This window comes from Mytilus edulis, chromosome 1 (assembly GCF_963676685.1).
Source record: "Mytilus edulis chromosome 1, xbMytEdul2.2, whole genome shotgun sequence".
NCBI lineage: Eukaryota > Metazoa > Mollusca > Bivalvia > Mytilida > Mytilidae > Mytilus > Mytilus edulis.
The window spans coordinates 126,256,929-126,279,889 of NC_092344.1; the positions used below are offsets into that span (position 1 = coordinate 126,256,929).

General features: G+C 32.4%; 1 protein-coding gene across 1 annotated transcript in view; it reads left to right on the plus strand.

Annotated features, from left to right (window-relative positions):
• The window catches only part of LOC139506258 (nuclear inhibitor of protein phosphatase 1-like), a 33,643-nt gene extending 15,971 nt beyond the window's left edge, over positions 1-17,672 (plus strand). Inside the window, exons 4-7 of the mRNA XM_071295421.1 lie at positions 2,189-2,406; positions 9,204-9,342; positions 11,308-11,372; positions 17,243-17,672. Of these exons, the coding sequence (XP_071151522.1) occupies positions 2,189-2,406; positions 9,204-9,342; positions 11,308-11,372; positions 17,243-17,572 (752 nt within the window). The 3' untranslated portion in view covers positions 17,573-17,672. The remainder of the gene's footprint in view (positions 1-2,188; positions 2,407-9,203; positions 9,343-11,307; positions 11,373-17,242) is intronic.
• Positions 17,673-22,961: the final 5,289 nt, after the last annotated feature.

The window sequence follows — 22,961 nt, forward strand, 5'->3', positions numbered from 1 at the left end:
GGCCACCAAGTCAAGTTTAGATTTTTCATCAACATAAATAGACCTAAACAAGTCTGTCATTTTGTGACTTAGATAAGTCTAAAATTGAAAACACATTTTTATAATAAATACATGTTTCGACTTCTTTAAGTCAAAAACAGAAATCGACTTGTTTATGTCTGAGCTCTGACTGTTAAGGAGTAATTGCCCTTTATAGTCAATTTTTAACAACTTTTCATCATTTTTTGTAACTTTTCTAAAAATCTTCTTCTCTAAAACTACTTTTCCAAATTTAATCAAACTTGGCGACAATTATCATTGTGGTTTATAGTTTAAAAAATGTGTCCGATGACCTAGCCTACCAAACAAAATGGCCAACATGGCTAAAATTAGAACATAGTGGTAAAATGCAGTTTTTGCTTTATATCTTTGAAACCAAGACATTAAGGGCAAATCTTTCAAGATTTTAATGTCCATCAGAATAAGATATATCCCCTCACAAATTTTCTGTTGAATCGGACAACCTGTTGTTGGGTTGCTGCCCTTAAGTTGGTTATTTTAAGAAAATTTTGCAGTTTTTGGTTATTATCTTGAATACTATTATAGATAGAGATAAACTGTAAACAGCAATAATGTTCAGCAAAGTAAGATCTACAAATAAGTTAGGATGATCAAAATTGTTAGAGGACCCCCTAAGGAGTTATTGCCCTTTAGAGTCAATATTAAACAACTTTTCCTCATTTTTGTAACTTGTATAAAAATCTTTTCTAAAACTACTTGGCCAAATTTAACCAAAGTTGGCCACAATCATAATACTAGGGTATCTATTTTTAAAAAGAGTGTCTAATGACCCCGCCTACCAACAAAGATGGCCGACATCAGTAAACACATTAACAGGTGAGCGACACAGGCTCTTGACAGCCTCTAGTTACTGATTCCACTGAATTCATTATTGTGTTTTACATAGTTAATATGGATCCTTAGAGCCTCTTTTTTCACTGAATTTATTATGGTGTTTTACATAGTGAATATAGATCCTTGGAGCCTCTTTTTTCACTGAATTCATTATGATGTTTTACATAGTGAAGATAGATCCTTGGATCCTCTTTTTCACTAAATTCATTATGATGTTTTACATAGTGAATATAGATCCTTGGAGCCTCTTTTTTCACTGAATTCATTATGATGTTTTACATAGTGAATATAGATCCCTGGAGCCTCTTTTTTCACTGAATTCATTATGATGTTTTACGTAGTGAATATATAGATCCTTGGAGCCTCTTTTTTCACTGAATTCATTATGATGTTTTACATAGTGAATATAGATCCTTGGAGCCTCTTTTTTCACTGAAAACATTATTGTGTTTTACTTAAGCCTCGGTCACACCTTACCAGATAGCTCTTACGGACGCCTAACAGTAAACTTTTTTCAATCCGTTCATGTCCGTTAGACATCCGTTCTTAACCTTTAGACGTCCGTCCATATCTGTTGCATGTCCGTTAAGCGTACGAAAAATTCACCAACTGACTTCTAACGGACGTTTAAACGGATAAAACGGATGTTGAACGAATGAGAAACGGACTTCTATCAGACGTATAACGGATAAAACAGATGATGAACGGATTTGAAACGGATAAATGCTAATTGAAAATTTTGCGTCAGAAATGCCAATTATTGGTATGTCAGATTTTTCAAGGTTCATGAATTCTTATTATTGATAATCAATCTTATAGAGTAAGGGCACGTCTTCACAATCAAGCAGCTCTTATTCAGGCCAGACACTGCCCTTTGATGGCATTTTGAAGAACAAACCAAAACCAATTACACAGATTTACATGTACTATTATTGAAACCTTTAATTTTTCCATATATCTTGTTCATCTGTTTTATATGGTACGCTTCCGTTAGGTGTCCGTTTTATGCGGTACTTGTCCGTTGGATGTACGTTTGACATCCGTTTTGTCCGGTACGTTTCCTTTTCTTGTACGTTGCATATCCGGTTTGTGTCCGTTATGCATTTGTTACACGTCTGTTTTATTCGGTCAGTACATCAACGGACTCCCAACGGATAACAATTTTGTCAACGGACAACTTTTATTTTCATCCGTTAGGCGTCAGTTCGTGCTATCCGGTAAGGTGTGACCGAGGCTTTAGTGAATATAGATCCTTGGAGCCTCTTTTTTCACTAATTTATTATGATGTTTACAGCACATGGCACCTTCATTGGCAGAATACGGTTAGAATCAAAGAAGCCACAACAAGTTCCTATAGACAGTGAAATTCATTTTGGTGCATCCACTAGACTCTATATTATACGAGAAAGACCACAGCCAATATCTGGACAAATGAATGATGATAAAGATAAAAGAGGGGAGGATTTAGAAGGCAGTTTATTAGGATTACCAGAAACTGAAACAGAACTAGATGTAAGATAATTATCAAAGAACAATTAATATCAGTATTGTATTTGTACTCTTTAGTGATTATTTTAACAAATTATAACAGATTTAATTGAGTAAAGTTAATACTTCATATCTTCTTAATGTTTGTACCCAGTGCTGAATATCACTGATCAATTATCTTTTGAGTTTTGTGTCATTAAGAAATGTTAATTTTTATAAAAAAATCTTTGTTTGCACTCTCACAACATTTGTGTAGTATTGCCATGAAACACAATAGAAAAACACTTTTATATGTATGATTTTGTAAGGGAGCTACCATTTGATTTTTAGGGGGGGGGAGAAGGGCTAGGATGAAATTTGAAAAAAATAGGCAGGACAGGAGTTTTGAGTAAAAAAAAAGGCAGGATGAAACACTTGCAAAAAAAAAGTCAGGACGACAATTTTGGTAAAAAAAAGTCAGGATAAACTAAAAAAAAGGCAGGACCGAACAGAGTGAAAAATAAAAAGGCAGGACAGAGATTACAGCTAAAAAAAATGCAGGACAGAGATTACAGCTAAAAAAAATGCAGGACAAAATTTTTCATCCTAGCCCCCCCCCCATAAAAATCCAATGGTAGCTCCCTAATGAAAAACAGCACACAACAGAAATACACTTTTATATGTACAATGTATGATTATCTGATCAATGTAAAACAGCACACACCAGAAATACACTTTTACATGTATGATTATCTGATGTAAAACAGCACATAACAGAAATACACTTTTACATGTATGATTATCTAATAAATGTAAAACAACACACAGCAGAAATACACTTTTATGTGTATAATTATCTGATCAATATAAAACAGCACACAGCAGAAATACACTTTTATATGCATGATTATCTGATCAATGTAAAACAGCACAGAACAGACATACACTTTTACATGTAGGATTATCTGATCAATGTAAAACAGCACACAGCAGAAATACACTTTTATATGTCTGATTATCTGATAAATGTAAAACAGCACACAACAGAAATACACTTTTACATGTATGATTATCTGATAAATGTAAAACAACACACAGCAGAAATACACTTTTATGTGTATAATTATCTGATCAATATAAAACAGCACACAGCAGAAATACACTTTTATATGCATGATTATCTGATCAATGTAAAACAGCACAGAACAGACATACACTTTTACATGTATGATTATCTGATCAATGTAAAACAGCACACAGCAGAAATACACTTTTATATGTCTGATTATCTGATCAATGTAAAACAGCACACAACAGAAATAGACTTTTACATGTCTGATTATCTGATCAATGTAAAACAGCACACAGCAGAAATACACTTTTATATGTATGATTATTTGATGTAAAACAGCACACAACAGAAATACACTTTTACATGTATGATTATCTGATCAATGTAAAACAGCACACAGCAGAAATACACTTTTATATGTATGATTATCTGATGTAAATAAAAACAGCACACAACAGAAATACACTTTTATGTGTATAATTATCTGATCAATATAAAACAGCACACAGCAGAAATACACTTTTACATGTCTGATTATCTGATCAATGTAAAACAGCACACAACAGAAATACACTTTTACATGTATAATTATCTGATGTAAATTAAAACAGCACACAACAGAAATACACTTTTATGTGTATAATTATCTGATCAATATAAAACAGCACACCGCAGAAATACACTTTTACATGTCTGATTATCTGATCAATGTAAAACAGCACACAACAGAAATACACTTTTACATGTATAATTATCTGATCAATGTAAAACAGCACACAACAGAAATACACTTTTACATGTATGATTATCTGATAAATGTAAAACAGCACACAACAGAAATACACTTTTACATGTAGGATTATCTGATCAATATAAAACAACACACAGCAGAAATACACTTTTACATGTATGATTATCTGATAAATGTAAAACAGCACACAACAGAAATACACTTTTACATGTATGATTATCTAATATATGTAAAACAGCACACAGCAGAAATACACTTTTACATGTATAATTATCTGATAAATGTAAAACAGCACACAACAGAAATACACTTTTACATGTATGATAATCTGATCAATGTAAAACAGCACACAGCAGAAATACACTTTTACATGTATGATTATCTGATCAATGTAAAACAGCACACATCAGAAATAGACTTTTACATGTCTGATTATCTGATCAATGTAAAACAGCACACAACAGAAATACACTTTTACATGTCTGATTATCTGATCAATGTAAAACAGCACACATCAGAAATACACTTTTACATGTATGATTATCTGATCAATGTAAAACAGCACACAACAGAAATACAATTTTACATGTATGATTATCTGATGTAAAACAGCACACATCAGAAATAGACTTTTACATGTCTGATTATCTGATCAATGTAAAACAGCACACAGCAGAAATACACTTTTTTATTAAATTCACTGTTTGCAAAAGTATAAATTACTCTAAATTATAGGGATTTTCTCGTAACTTAACAGAAAACCCTTGCCGTTTTTAGCACAACCTTTTTGATCTTTTGGTCCTCGATGCTGTTCAACTTTGTAATCGTTTCGGCTTTCAAACTTTTGTATCTGTGCGTCACACATAGGTCTTGTGTGGACAAAATACACTTCTGGCGTATTAAAATTTTGAACTTGTTGCCTTTTGTTGGCTGTTGTTCGTGTGATTCTTTGTCAATTGTGTTCTCCAATTTATTTATATTGTAGTCCTGTGTTGTCATTTTGATGTTATATTTCACATGGCCATAAAAGTGCGAGGTTTGGCATGCCACAAAACCAGGTTCAACCCACCATTTTTTCCTTTAAAAATGCCCTGTACCAAGTCAGGAATATGGTCATTGTTATATTATAGTTCGTTTCTGTGTGTATTACATTATAATGTTGTGTCGTTTGTTTTCTCTTATTTTTGAGTGTAAATTCACATTGCGATAAGACGTGTCACGGTACTTGTCTATCCCAAATTCATGTATTTGGTTTTGATGTTATATATATATGTTATATTTGTTATTCTCGTGGGATTTTGTCTATATGTGTTACATTTTAGTGTTATGTCGTTGTTCTCCTCTTATATTTAATGCGTTTCCCTCGGTTTTAGTTTGTTATCCCGATTTTGTTTTTTGTCCATGGATTTATGAGTTTTGAACAGCGGTATACTACTGTTGCCTTTATTTACATGTATGATTATCTGATCAATGTAAAACAGCACACAACAGAAATACACTTTTACATGTATGATTATCTGATCAATTTAAAACAACACACAGCAGAAATACACTTTTATATGTCTGATTATCTGATAAATATAAAACAGCACACAACAGAAATACACTTTTATATGTCTGATTATCTGATGTAAATAAAAACAGCACACAACAGAAATACACTTTTATGTGTATAATTATCTGATCAATATAAAACAGCACACAGCAGAAATACACTTTTACATGTCTGATTATCTGATCAATGTAAAACAGCACACAACAGAAATACACTTTTACATGTATAATTATCTGATGTAAATTAAAACAGCACACAACAGAAATACACTTTTATGTGTATAATTATCTGATCAATATAAAACAGCACACAGCAGAAATACACTTTTACATGTCTGATTATCTGATCAATGTAAAACAGCACACAACAGAAATACACTTTTACATGTATAATTATCTGATCAATGTAAAACAGCACACAACAGAAATACACTTTTACATGTAGGATTATCTGATCAATGTAAAACAGCACACAGCAGAAATACACTTTTACATGTAGGATTATCTGATCAATATAAAACAACACACAGCAGAAATACACTTTTACATGTATGATTATCTGATAAATGTAAAACAGCACACAACAGAAATACACTTTTACATGTAGGATTATCTGATCAATGTAAAACAGCACACAGCAGAAATACACTTTTATATGTAGGATTATCTGATCAATATAAAACAACACACAGCAGAAATACACTTTTACATGTATGATTATCTGATAAATGTAAAACAGCACACAACAGAAATACACTTTTACATGTAGGATTATCTGATCAATGTAAAACAGCACACAGCAGAAATACACTTTTATATGTAGGATTATCTGATAAATGTAAAACAGCACACAACAGAAATACACTTTTACATGTATGATTATCTGATCAATGTAAAACAGCACACAGCAGAAATACAATTTTACATGTATGATTATCTGATCAATGTAAAACAGCACACAGCAGAAATACACTTTTACATGTATGATTATCTAATAAATGTAAAACAGCACACAGCAGAAATACACTTTTACATGTATAATTATCTGATAAATGTAAAACAGCACACAACAGAAATACACTTTTACATGTATGATAATCTGATCAATGTAAAACAGCACACAGCAGAAATACACTTTTACATGTATAATTATCTGATAAATGTAAAACAGCACACAGCAGAAATACACTTTTACATGTATGATTATCTGATCAATGTAAAACAGCACACAGCAGAAATACAATTTTACATGTATGATTATCTGATCAATGTAAAACAGCACACATCAGAAATAGACTTTTACATGTCTGATTATCTGATCAATGTAAAACAGCACACAGCAGAAATACACTTTTTTATTAAATTTACTGTTTGCAAAAGTATAAATTACTCTAAATTATAGGGATTTTCTCGTAACTTAACAGAAAACCCTTGCCGTTTTTAGCACAACCTTTTTGATCTTTTGGTCCTCGATGCTGTTCAACTTTGTAATCGTTTCGGCTTTCAAACTTTTGTATCTGTGCGTCACACATAGGTCTTGTGTGGACAAAATACACTTCTGGCGTATTAAAATTTTGAACTTGTTGCCTTTTGTTGGCTGTTGTTCGTGTGATTCTTTGTCAATTGTGTTCTCCAATTTATTTATATTGTAGTCCTGTGTTGTCATTTTGATGTTATATTTCACATGGCCATAAAAGTGCGAGGTTTGGCATGCCACAAAACCAGGTTCAACCCACCATTTTTTCCTTTAAAAATGCCCTGTACCAAGTCAGGAATATGGTCATTGTTATATTATAGTTCGTTTCTGTGTGTATTACATTATAATGTTGTGTCGTTTGTTTTCTCTTATTTTTGAGTGTAAATTCACATTGCGATAAGACGTGTCACGGTACTTGTCTATCCCAAATTCATGTATTTGGTTTTGATGTTATATATATATGTTATATTTGTTATTCTCGTGGGATTTTGTCTATATGTGTTACATTTTAGTGTTATGTCGTTGTTCTCCTCTTATATTTAATGCGTTTCCCTCGGTTTTAGTTTGTTATCCCGATTTTGTTTTTTGTCCATGGATTTATGAGTTTTGAACAGCGGTATACTACTGTTGCCTTTATTTACATGTATGATTATCTGATCAATGTTAAACAGCACACAACAGAAATACACTTTTACATGTATGATTATCTGATCAATTTAAAACAACACACAGCAGAAATACACTTTTATATGTCTGATTATCTGATAAATATAAAACAGCACACAACAGAAATACACTTTTATATGTCTGATTATCTGATAAATATAAAACAGCACACAACAGAAATACACTTTTACATGTCTGATTATCTGATGAATGTAAAACAACACACAACAGAAATACACTTTTACATGTCTGATTATCTGATCAATGTAAAACAGCACACAACAGAAATACACTTTTACATGTATGATTATCTGATCAATTTAAAACAACACACAGCAGAAATACACTTTTACATGTATGATTATCTGATCAAAGTAAAACAGCACACAGCAGAAATACACTTTTACATGTATGATTATCTGATCAATTTAAAACAGCACACAGCAGAAATACACTTTTACATGTATGATTATCTGATCAATGTAAAACAGCACACAGCAGAAATACACTTTTACATATATGATTATCTGATAAATATAAAACAGCACACAACAGAAATACACTTTTACATGTATGATTATCTGATCAATGTAAAACAGCACACAGCAGAAATACACTTTTACATGTATGATTATCTGATCAATATAAAACAGCACACAGCAGAAATACACTTTTACATGTAGGATTATCTGATAAATATAAAACAGCACACAAAAGAAATAGACTTTTACATGTCTGATTATCTGATGAATGTAAAACAGCACACAACAGAAATACACCTTTTTATGTCTGATTATCTGATCAATGTAAAACAACACACAGCAGAAATACACTTTTATGTGTATGATTATCTGATCAATGTAAAAAAGCACACAGCAGAAATACACTTTTATATGTATGATTATCTGATGTAAAACAGCACACAACAGAAATACACTTTTACATGTATGATTATCTGATCAATGTAAAACAGCACACAGCAGAAATACACTTTTATATGTATGATTATCTGATGTAAAACAGCACACAGCAGAAATACACTTTTACATGTATGATTATCTGATCAATGTAAAACAGCACACAGCAGAAATACACTTTTATATGTATGATTATCTGATGTAAAACAACACACAGCAGAAATACACTTTTACATGTATAATTATCTGATCAATATAAAACAGCACACAGCAGAAATACACTTTTATATGTATGATAATATGATCAATGTAAAACAGCACACAACAGAAATACACTTTTTTATGTATGATTATCTGATGTAAAACAGCACAGAACATTAATTATATGTATTTTTGATATTGTAGAATTTAACAGAATTTAACACAGCCCACAACAGAAGAATAGCATCAATGAAAGAGGATGGCCCAGCCCCTAATCCATTAAAGAGGAAACATAAAAATGCCCATGTGTTCTTTTATGATGAGGAAGATATAATAAATCCAGGTTTGTAGAGTACATGGAGTTATATGTTGATTTGAAATATTAAAACTGGTACAGTAGACTCCGGCCAATCGGATACCCAAAATGTCAGCTAAAAATATCCGATTGTCCGATATATTCAATTAGCCGATGAACGTATATTCCTCCAAGTTTTTTTTTCAAAATTGACAGACACAACCCTAAGATACCAATAGCTATTACAGCTGCTTTATTAATGGAAATTTGTAACTAATCTCATTGTTTTTTCAGGTACAAGTTCGGATAATTCGCTTGATTGAGTAACAGATCGATCAGTTGATTATTATGTATTTTGTTTATCTGTCAGTCTATTGATTATTAATTATGTGTTGATTATCTGAATAAAATATGTACCATTTAAATAAATGTGACTTGTTGTTTTTGCGTGATTTGTTTCATTTGTGTGTTAAAACAGGTAAAAGCTAAAAATAGCTATGAATTCTCGGAAGTAGGCCACAGGTAAATTCTATTAATAGCTACGAATTCATGCCGACTATAAACTTCTAACTGTAATCGTACTCGGATCTAATTTTCTACAGTTTTTTATTTATGAAACCCATTTCCAATTTTAAGTAATACAACTATGTTTATGAATATAAAATTTTGCATCAAGATGAGTAAAATTAATTTTGCCTGTCTATCTTATCTGTCGTGGTTCAAAATAAAAGGCTGAATATTATGTAAATTAGGAAAATGGCGTACGTGTGTACAAGTTACATAATTCTATTTCACCATGCGATTGACACACGATTCCTTGTTTTTACACGGGACTTCTATATATATTTTAATAAATTGTTGAGAAAGAGGTACATTTCATTCATATTTAATAAACATTGATGAACATCGCGCACAGTTTATCATTTCTGGTCGTCTCATTGTTTGTGAAGTAAATGATAACGATCACATTTGGATAAACACATAACAAACACATCTTGGGCAGAATATAATATCAAATTCATAAAATAAACAAGACAATAAGAAAAAATATGTTTTATTTGACTATGAAAGATCGTTTTTATTAATAAAATGAAACATTTCTGTACTGAAGTTTTCTTAAACTTCGTAATGGCGTAACTTCCGGCTTCATTTCCTGTCAAAAAAAATATGAAATTATTTCATAATATATTCGATTGTACATGGTTTTCACACATTTTCCATGAATATTCTTATCCAATTAGCCGATATATTCTAATAACCGATATTCGATTATCCGATGTATTTTGACTGAAATGCATAGGGAATGGTTCGGTGTTTTGAAATAATATTACAATAGCCGATATATTCGATTAACCGATATCCGATTAGGTGTATAGTTGATTTTAACCTATTAATTAAAAATAATAAATCAAGGTTTGATGTGTTTGAGCTTTTGATTTTTCTATTTGATGATGGACTTTCTGTTATGAATTTTCCTTGGAGTTATTTTTTGCTGATTAATATAATGATTTGAATGTTATATCTAGGTTTGTTTGATAAATACTGACAATTCATTATAATACCAATCTTCATGTGTTTGATCAGTAGAGGTGAATCAGGAATTTAAATGTTCAACAAATCTCAAGTTTTCTATAGGCTTTGTACACCTTGTATACAGATACAAAACAATGAAATCAAATATCCATGTTTTTTTTTTATCTAATAATTGGAAAAAATTAACCATGTTTTGTTGAAAAATCATGTGATGTAAAATTGTAAAGCCAAGTTTATTGATCAATATATTTTTTTGAAATAATAAGCTAAGGATATTTTCTATTTTAATGTAACATATATCCTGTATATACAGTGTTTGCTGAAATGAGGTGAAAACAAGTGTAAACTGCAATACCTGGACACAAACTTGATAAATATTCTCTATTGTACACCAAGTAGTAGGTCCAAGAGTAACTTGACAGATATTAAGAAATAATTTTGCTCCTAATGACTGTAAGCGCTTGTTTTTTTCTGTTTTAGAGGACATTGATCCATCAGTTGGCAGGTTCAGAAATCTTGTTTCTACAACAGTTATACCAACAAAGGTAAAGCTAAGTAATGTCAATGTTAGGGAGGGGCAACTCAGGTAAAGCTAAGTAATATCAATGTTAGGGAGGGGGAACTCGGGTAATGCTAAGTAATATCAATGTTAGGGAGGGGGAACTCGGGTAATGCTAAGTAATGTCAATGTTAGGGAGGGGGAACTCAGGTAATGCTAAGCAATGTCAATGTTAGGGAGGAGAAACACAGTTAATGCTAAGTAATGTCAATGTTAGGGAGGGGCAACTCAGGTAAAGCTAAGCAATATCAATGTTAGGGAGGGGAAACTCAGGTAATACTAATCAATGTCAATGTTAGGGAGGGGGAACTCAGGTAATGCTAAGCAATGTCAATGATAGGGAGGAGAAACACAGGTAAAGCTAAGTAATGTCAATGTTGGGGAGGGGCAACTCAGGTAAAGCTAAGCAATGTCAATGTTAGGGAAGGAGAACTCAGGTAATGCTTAGTAATGTTAATGTTAGGGAAGGGGAACTCAGGTAATGCTTAGTAATGTTAATGTTAGGGAGGGGCAACTCAGGTAAAGCTAAGCAATGTCAATGTTAGGGAAGGGGAACTCAGGTAATGCTTAGTAATGTTAATGTTAGGGAGGGGAGACTCAGGTAATGCTAAGTAATGTCAATGTTAGGGAGGAGAAACTCATGTAATACTAAGTAATGTCAAAGTTAGGGAGGGGGAACTCAGGTAATACTAATCAATGTCAATGTTAGGGAGGGGGAACTCAGGTTATGCTAAGTAATGTCAATATCAGGGAGGGGAAACTCAGTTAATGCTAAGTAATGTCAATGTTAGGGAGGGGCAACTCAGGTAATGCTAAGCAATGTCAATGTTAGGGACGGGAGACTCAGGTAATGCTACGTAATGTCAATGTTAGGGACGGGAGACTCAGGTAATGCTAAGCAATGTCAATGATAGGGAGGGGAGACTCAGGTAATGCTAAGTAATGTCAATGTTAGGGAGGGGGAACTCGGGTAATGCTAAGTAATGTCAATGTTAGGGAGGGGGAACTCAGGTAATGCTAAGTAATGTCAATGTTTGGGAGGGGGAACTCAGGTAATGCTAAGCAATGTCAATGTTAGGGAGGGGGAACTCAGGTAATGCTAAGTAATGTCAATGTTAGGGAGTGGAGACTCAGGTAATGCTAAGTAATGTCAATGTTAGGGAGGGGAAACTCAGGTAATGCTAAGTAATGTCAATGTTAGGGAGGGGAGACTCAGGTAATGCTAAGTAATGTCAATGTTAGAGAGGGGGAACTCAGGTAATACTAATCAATGTCAATGTTAGGGAGGGGGAACTCAGGTAATGCTAAGCAATGTCAATGTTAGGGAGGGGAGACTCAGGTAATGCTAAGCAATGTCAATGATAAGGAGGGGGAACTCAGGTAATGCTAAGTAATGTCAATATTAGGGAGGGGAAACTCAGTTAATGCTAAGTAATGTCAATGTTAGGGAGGGGGAACTCAGGTAATGCTAAGCAATGTCAATGTTAGGGAGGGGAGACTCAGGTAATGCTAAGTAATGTCAATGTTAGGGAGGGGAGACTCAGGTAATGCTAAGTAATGTCAATGTTAGGGAGGGGAGACTCAGGTAATGCTAAGCAATGTCAATGTTAGGGAGGGGAGACTCAGGTAATGCTAAGTAATGTCAATGTTAGGGAGGGGAGACTCAGGTAATGCTAAGCAATGTCAATGATAGGCTTATTATATAAAAGTGGGGAGAGGGAGGATATTAAAAACTGGCGACCTATAACATTATTAAATGTAGACTATAAAATTTGCTCAAAAATTCTGGCTGAACGTTTGAAAATAGTTCTACCATCTATTATAGAAACAGATCAAAAAGGGTTTGTTAAGGGCAGAAATATTTTTGATTCTAATAGAATGCTGCAAGATATTTTCGATTTTATAGATATGGAAGACGAAGAAGGATCAATCCTTTTTCTTGATCAAACAAAAGCTTTTGACTATGCAGAATGGGAATGGTTAGATGCATGTTTAGAAAAATTTCAATTTGGGGAAAATTTTCAGGAATGGGTTAAAATGTTACTAAAAAATGCTAAAACTTGTTTAATGACTAACGGTTTTCAATCAAGATACGTCCCAATTTCTAGATCAATCCGTCAGGGCTGTCCAATATCGCCGATGCTATACATTTTACAAGCAGAGCCGATGGCAGCCACAATTAGGGCTAATCCGAAAATTCAAGGAATAAATTTACCCCACCCTGACATAGAAAATGAAAAGAAAGAGGTTAAGATTAACATGTTTGCAGACGATACACAATTTTTTAATAGAACAGAGGAATCAATCGAGGAAACATTCAAGGTTTTAGAAATATACGAGAAAGCATCGGGTGCTAAGATAAATTATGAAAAGACTGTAGGGGTATATTTGGGTCGTTGGAAAAATAAAACACCAAAATATAAAAAAATTAGGTGGTCAAGCGAACCAATTAAAGCATTGGGAGTCATGCATGGATACAGTGTTGATATAGAAGCTATATGGTTAGAAAAAATAAAGAAGATTAAGGCGTGTCTTGAGGTTTGGAAATCTCGTGACCTAACATTGAAGGGCAGGGTCTTAATATTAAAATCATTGATTATATCTAAAATAGGGTTCGAAATCGAAATGCGAGGTATACCGGAAAAATATAAAAAAGAAATAAACAATGTCATGTGGAATTTTATATGGGAGGGAAAAGTAAATTTAATTAAAAGGGACGTGTGTTGCTTACCGGTAGAGGAAGGGGGGATTGGTATGATCAATATAGACTCGTTCATTAAATCCAAACAAATCAAAAGTATGCAAAAGATTTTAAGATCAAAAACCGATAACTGGAATACAATAGCCAAATGGTGGCTACAGAAGTTTGATATCAAATATAATTGTGATAATTTTTTAGCAAAGTGTTCGGACTTACGAGGATTACAAATGGAAAATTTTCCAAAATACTATCTTGAGTTAATTAAAACGTGGTCAAAATTTTTAAGTATACAAAGTCCAATAAATAAAAACGATATCCTAAACCAACAACTTTTTGGAAACATAAAAATTCAATACAACAAAAAACCTATTTTTTTCGCTAACTTCGGAAAAAGTGGAATTCATACAATAAAAGATATTTGGGATGAAGAAACGAAAAACATCAAAAGCGACAACTTTATATACAATACTCTTAAAGATAAGAGAAACTGGATCTCGGAATGGACAAGGCTGAAATTAGCTATTCCAAAATTGTTCAAGGACATACTAAAAAACGTCCACGTTGATCCAGAACCCCCCAAAAATGGTTATTACATTAAAAATACATTTGAATTTTACGATAAACAGAATAAAGTAGTAATCCCAAGTGAGATATCTTTGAAATTAATCCAATATTCGTTAAATTTAGATATAGTTCCAAACTGTCAAATAAAATGGAATATTCAGTATAATTCGGAATTACCGTGGAAAAAGATCTGGATAAATTTAAATAAAAGTATGTCCTCTAGGAAAGCAAATCAAATTAGCTGGAAAATTGTTCATAACATTATCTATACGGAGCAAAAACTATTTAGAATCGGCAAATCAAATAATGGCAAATGCCATTTTTGTAAAACTGAAAACGAAACTCTCACACACCTTTTTCACAGCTGTAACATTATAATGGTTGTTTGGGAACACATTTTTGATGCGCTTAAAACATATAATGTACTTAATAACACTGTATATATTCCATTGAGCGAAGAACTTATCATACTAGGAATGTACGATTACAACAAAAAGTACAATGTCATAACTAATACGATTATGAATACAGTTAAATGGATTATTTGGAAATGTAGGAATATAATCAAATATCAGTCTAAAAGTTTTACTTCCAGTCAATTGATAGCATATGCAAAACGGGAACTGAGCAGTTTAATTGAATCTATGGACAAATCATTATCATCTAAAAAAGAAAATTTTGCAGCTGAAATAAAACTTATAACAAATCTTATGCATTAGTAAGTGACGTAATAATTTGTACTTACTTTCCTTTTCTTTTTAGAACATAATAATACATCCAAATATACAATACACGCATGTGACCTATAAAATCACTGACCGACACATTACAATGTAATCCAGGTGTTAAAAGTACAAAAAATAAAATGTCAATTGTATAAGTAAAGGTAAATTATTGTGTAGATTATAATGTGTTTTGGGGGACTTTTGATGTATTTTATTTACTGGTAGAATATTGTGAATAATTTATACGCAAACTCAATCTGTGTAATTAATATGAATGTATAACTTATGTATGGAAAAAATATAAAATAGATTTTTTTTTATAAGAGTCCACCGTTTATCCCTGGACGTTGGATCATTGTAAACACAGGGCCCCTTGTGTATTCTTCCCTGGGTTACACAAGGAAAATGTAATCAGGTGATTTTCAATAAATGTATTTCAAGTCTTAAAAAAAAAAAAAAAATGTCAATGATAGGGAGGGGAGACTCAGGTAATGCTAAGTTATGTCAATGTTAGGGAGGGGGAACTCAGGTAATGCTAAGTTATGTCAATGTTAGGGAGGGGGAACTCGGGTAACGCTAAGTAATGTCAATGTTTGGGAGGGGGAACTCAGGAAATGCTAAGTAATGTCAATGTTAGGGAGGGGAGACTCAGGTAATGCTAAGTAATGTCAATGTTAGGGAGGGGAGACTCAGGTAATGCTAAGCAATGTCAATGTTAGCGAGGGGAGACTCAGGTAATGCTAAGTAATGTCAATGTCAGGGAGGGGGACCTCAGGTAATGCTAAGTAATGTCAATGTTGGGAGGGGAGACTCAGGTAATGCTAAGCAATGTCAATGTTAGGGAGGGGAGACTCAGGTAATGCTAAGCAATGACAATGTCAGGGAGGGGGAACTCAGGTAATGCTAAGCAATGTCAATGTTAGGGAGGGGGAACTCAGGTAATGCTAAGTAATGTCAATGTAAGGGAGGGGAAACTCAGTTAATGCTAAGCAATGTCAATTTTAGGGAGCGGGAACTCAGGTGATGCTAAGTAATGTCAATATTAGGGAGGGGGAACTCAGGTAATACTAAGCAATGTTAATGTTAGGGAGGGGGAACTCCGGTAATGCTAAGTAATGTCAATGTTAGGGAGGGGGAACTCAGGTAATACTAATCAATGTCAATGTTAGGGAGGCGGAACTTAGGTCATTCTAAGCAATGTCAATGTTTGGGAGGGGGAACTCAGGTAATACTAAGCAATGTCAATGTTAGGGAGGGGGAACTCAGGTAATGCTAAGTAATGTCAATGTTAGGGAGGTGGAACTTAGGTTATTCTAAGCAATGTCAATGTTAGGGAGGGGGAACTCAGGTAATGCTAAGCAATGTCAATGTGAGGGAGGGAAGATTCAACATTTATGTAATATAATGTCAATGTTAGGGAGGGGAAACTTTAATAAAATACAATGTTAATGTTAGGGAGGGGAAACCCAAAGATAATGTAATACAATGTCAATGTTAGGGAGGGGACACTCAAAGTTAATGTAATATAGTTAGAAATGTACCAAATCCAAAGAATACAGATTATTTTTAAAACCTAAACCATTTTGAACATTCTTAATCGGGATTTACAGTCAATATTAATCTATATATAGCGCATTGGAAGTTTCTGCACAAATATGATTTACATCTATGAATTAAATATGTGAAGTTGATGAATAAGATATTACTTGATCAAGAAGTTTTATTGACTTTTTGTCTGCTCCTTGGAAGGATTTGACAAGTATTATCTTTTATGTTTAAGCCTAAGCAACAGCTTAAAACACTATCTTTCTTATTAAGTCTTTTATAATTTCTGCAAGTATCTAAAATGTTTTTGTTTTATTACAGCGACAGAAATTAGATGGGAATTTACTATCATCTTCAGGTTCAATGACAGACAATATTACAAAAAGACTACAAAGTTTCTCGTACTCTAATCCTAATTTATATGGTGATTTGCCATCTAGTGACACTACAGCAAGTATAGCTAGTAAAATGGGAATACATTTACCCAATCTGGCTCCTGACATTGAGGAAGAACCGACAACTCTGCCTGTAATAGATGCTAATCAACAGGTGGTGTTCCAAGTAGAGGAGGGATCAAAGGAACCCAGAAAGAAGAAATATGCCAAAGAAGCATGGCCAGGCAAAAAACCAACACACTCATTTCTTGTGTAGTATTGCATTGTATTTTATGTCCTCATTTAAAACAAATGTACATAAGTCTGATCATACATGGATTATTTTAATTAAAAATAATAAAGAAGTCACATTGATATTTCCTCTTCTTTTTTTTAAAGCAAATATTTTCTTACAAAATATGTGTTCAAGTCCTTGATAGTGCAATATTTTTCTGAATACCTGGTTAATATTTTACAATATAAAAAATGTTTTTAGCCTGAAGATTTTTTGTGAGGATTACAGTCAATGAAAAAGAAAGTATTTTTTTATTTAGAAAAAACTTCTATTGAATGTTGATAGGTTCTTTAAACTGTAAATGGATTTTAACTATCTATAAATAAGACATGTTAGCCTTTAAAGTTATTGCTTGGGGGGAAAAAGGGATAATCAATTTTTTTAATTATTTGTAACCAGTGACAGACAAACTATGGATTTTCATGCTTTTTAAGGACTAATTGGTTGATAAATGTAATTGAGAATGAACTAACAGTTGTGACAAGTTTATAAAGAATGGAAAAGGCAATGTTTAAAGTCAATGAAAAATTTATAAATTCATATCACTGATATAAGACTTTTAAAATTCATCTTACAATTTGTCATTCATTTGCAGACATTTAAAAAAAAATCTTGAAATTCTTACACACTTGGTTACATGCTAATTGTGTTCCTGTTTGACTGTTTGATCTTTTAGAGCAATCTATAATGAGACAATCTCAACTGATGCCTCCTGTACACCAAGGGTTTAACTTTTAAGGTCCAAAAAATAATTTGGAGTTTATTAAATTGGTCTCCCATTGTGTTTGGTGGTCCAAATTTTAAGTAAGCTTAATTTTTATCTTGTTGCAGTAAAACAAAAGAAAATCAAGTAAATTTTATCCATATTACCGAATAACAAAATATTTTATAGCAATACATCAAGAAAAATGCAAAAATGTGTTAGAAAAATCTCTGTGTTGTGAGACAAAACTTTGTTTATATTTTTTATGTACATCTGTATGTCTGAAAATTGGTTTCTGTTCTTTAACTTTAGTTTGCCCCAACCAAATGTAATGAAACTTAATGCAATAATTATTACCACAAAACACAGATCGAGTTTGAAATTAGGTGGCATCACTTATACCTTTCTAAAGTTATGACCCTTTACAAATGGAAAAATAAATGAATTTTTTATTTCCATCTTCTAACTTATGTTTGCCTCAACCAAATGTTTAGAATCTCATACAGAATGATAATGTTATAAAACACAGATCTCATATCTTCCAAGGTATATCAACAGCTTTGATAGTTCAAACAAAAAGGCACAGTGAAGTGATAATTAAATTATTAAGATCCTACCTTACTTGTCAAAAAAAGATATTTTTTTTATTGAATACTACATAAGTTTTTATTGAATACTACATAAGTTTTTATTGAATACTACATAAGTTTTTATTGAATACTACATAAGTTTTTATTGAATACTACATAAGTTTTTAAAGCAATTGCTTTTATGCCGTCGCGTATGGCCATCTTTGTGACCCAGATCAGAGACTCCGCCCAGATCAAGCCATAGTATTTTGTTAAACAGGCTCCTGGTCAGTCATTCTTTAACACCTATGTATGTTTTCTAATGCAATACATAGCTTGAAACTTTAAAAAAAGTTAGTGGATTTAAGAAGTTTCAGAATATGTTCTTGTAGATGTATTTTTGTATTTAAAGGGTCAACCGTTTGACTATCAAATAACATAGAAGTCCGAGTGAAAAAAAGTACATTTTTATAAATGTGATTCCGTTTTCCGCCGTTCGTACGATGTTTCAACAAAATATGGATTCATTTCAGTTGTTGATTTAGTATTGAAAATTTAACTGAATTATCTCCTAATAAATACGTTTTTTTATGTTTAATTTGTGTTTCTTTAAGAGGTCAGGTGCTCTTGTTCATTCATAAAATTATCGTTCATTCATACATTTATCGTAAAATCAAAATCACTACACAGGTTAATGCGTAGTGTCAAATTATTACCTGTAATCTAAAAATAGACAAACTTTATTTGCGCAAATAATTTAGCGGAACGAAACCCTTGTTGAAAACACATAACAATAAGTTCGTTTTCCTTTTCTGTCAAAACTCCGTAATATTTATCAATCACCTTACTAATGAAATGGACCCGTCCAAACGTAGTAGATGCCAAGTCGGTCCAGATGAAGAGATATTTACAATTTGGAATTTTCTAGTTTATTAATACATAGATTGAAAAAAAGTACGTCTTTTTAAATATCATGATCAAAACTGGGTTTGCATAACAAATGTCAGATGAAACCATTATCCTCGTCTTTTCAGTGAACAAGTCTACTACGTTTGTTGACACTCGAAGGTCCACCGTGTTAGCAATTTTATTTCACATGTTTTCGAAATATTGAAGATCATTTTTCGCAATGTTTCCTGAAAATTGATAAATATCAAAGCAACGTAGAGCTGTTTGTTCTTGTTCGTATAATAAAATTGAGAATGGAAATGGGGAATTTGTCAAAGAGACAACAACCCGACCATAGAAAAACATACAACAGCAGAATTAAGGTCACCAACAGGTCTTCAATGCAGCGAAAAATTCCCGCACCCGGAGGCGTCCTTCAGCTGGCCCCTATACAATATATATACTAGTTCAGTGATAACGATTTAATGTCATGTTCGTCTGTGATGACCCCCTTTTTTGGGATTGCATGAGAATTGTAGTTATCTCGTACCCACATGCACTTGTTTCTATCCATACTATAGGAAGGTCGACTATCCATATAAAACTATTTATATGGATAATCGACCTTCCTATGGATAGAAACAAGTGCCTGTGCTCGTACCACATCAGAAGGACACATATCAACTGAGCAATAATGTTGGGAACTTAGTTTTAAAAATGATGACAAAGTAACATTATGAAAATATTTTTATTAAGCTGAAATATACATTTATTCTTTACATGTTTATGTCTTGTAAGATATTTTATTTCTTTCCCGTTTTTTAACATTTGCGTCTGGAAAGTTGAAATGTTTTAACTTAATCATTAATTTTGTGTTAATGGTTAAATATAAATTAATAATGAAAATTGTTAAAATTAAATCAATAAAGGAAATTATTGCCAAGGAAGTTACAAACACTACCAGGGGATAATCCATGATGATTTCTTTTTGAGTTATATGTTTCAGCACATGTATATTTGACCCCAACTTTAGCCTGGTAAACGTGTTGTCTTCTTGTGAAATATAAAACATATTAAAAATGACTTTCTGCTAAAGTCTTTTATTTATATAAAGTTAAAACCTTCTTACTTTTAACTAGACAACACTCATGTCAGGTTTAATTCTTGTATATATGTGGATGAAAAATAAAAGTCCCCAAACATTAACATGGCAGCAATTGCTTTTACAGCCTTTAAGGCTTTGATTATTGAATACTACATAAGTTTTTTGTCGAGCCTGCAACTTTTGTTGCAGAAAGCTCGACATAGGGATAGTGATCCGGCGGCGGCGGCGGCTACGGCGGCGGCGTTAGCTAACTTCTTAAAAGGTTTATATTTTAGAAGGTGAAAGACCTGGATGCTTCATACTTTGTATATAGATGCCTCATGTTACGAAGTTTCCGTCAGTCACATGTCCAATGTCCTTGACCTCATTTTCATGGTTCAGTGACCACTTGAAAAAAAAGTTCAGAATTTTTGTAATGTTGAATTCTCTCTTATTATAAGTAATAGGATAACTATATTTGGTATGTGCGTACCTTGCAAGGTCCTCATGCCCGTCAGACAGTTTTCACTTGACCTCGACCTCATTTCATGGATCAGTGAACAAGGTTAAGTTTTGGTGGTCAAGTCCATATCTCAGATACTATAAGCAATAGGGCTAGTATATTTGGTGTATGGAAGGACTGGAAGGTGTACATGTCCAACTGGCAGGTGTCATCTGACCTTGACCTCATTTTCATGGTTCAGTGGTTATAGTTAAGTTTTTGTGTTTTGGTCTGTTTTTCTCATACTTTATGCAATAGGTCTACTATATTTGTTGTATGGAATGATTGTAAGGTGTACATGTCTAGCGGGCAGATGTCATCTGACCTTGACCTCATTTTCATGGTTCAGTGGTCAAAGTTAAGTTTTTAAGTTTTGGTCTTTTTATGTAATTTTATATGCCAAAGGTCACCTATATTTGGTGTATGGAAATATATTATGATCTATATGTCAGTCCCGCAGATTTATTTGACCATGACCTCAATTGCACGGTTCATTGCACAGTGTTAAGTTTTTGTGTTTTGGTCTATTTTTCTTAAACTATAATAAGTAATAGGTCAACTATATTTGTTGTATGGAAGCTTTGTTAGCTGTACATGTCTGCCTGGCATGGTTCATCTGACCTTGACCTCATTTTCATGGTTCATTGGTCTTTGTTTAGCTACTTGGTTAATGTTAAGTTTATGTGACAGTTGTAATAAAGCTTTATACTTAGGACTATCAACATAATATCAATGATTAGTAAAGAAGGCGAGACATTTCAGTGTGTGCACTCTTGTATTGAATACTACATAAGTTTTTATTGAATACTACATAAGTTTTTATTGAATACTACATAAGTTTTTATTGAATACTACAAAAGTTTTTATTGAATACTACATAAGTTTTTATTGAATACTACATAAGTTTTTATTGAATACTACATAAGTTTTTATTGAATACTACAAAAGTTTTTATTGAATACTACATAAGTTTTTATTGAATACTACATAAGTTTTTATTGAATACTACATAAGTTTTTATTGAATACTACAAAAGTTTTTATTGAATACTACATAAGTTTTTATTGAATACTACATAAGTTTTTATTGAATACTACATAAGTTTTTATTGAATACTACAAAAGTTTTTATTGAATACTACATAAGTTTTTATTGAATACTACATAAGTTTTTATTGAATACTACATAAGTTTTTATTGAATACTACATAAGTTTTTATTGAATACTACAAAAGTTTTATTGAATACTACATAAGTTTTTATTGAATACAACATAAGATATGCATGGTTTATGAATCTGTGATCAACTACAAATGTACAATCATGAACAGATTTTAATTTTAAATTTTTTAATACTTTATAAGTAGCAAAATACAATTTTATCTTTTATTAAAAATTCAGAAAATTGCCAAATGAAAGAAATTTTTACCCTTCTGTGCAGTCTTAGGGTGCTCAAAGCACTTTAATTTCATATTGAGTTGGTATAGATGATATTTTCTTGATACAACAAAGTTGACAGGATTATAATTTTTGTCGAGCCTCCAACTTTTGTTGCAGAAAGCTCGACATAGGGATAGTGATCCGGCGGCGGCGTTAGCTAACTTCTAAAAAGCTTTATATTTTAGA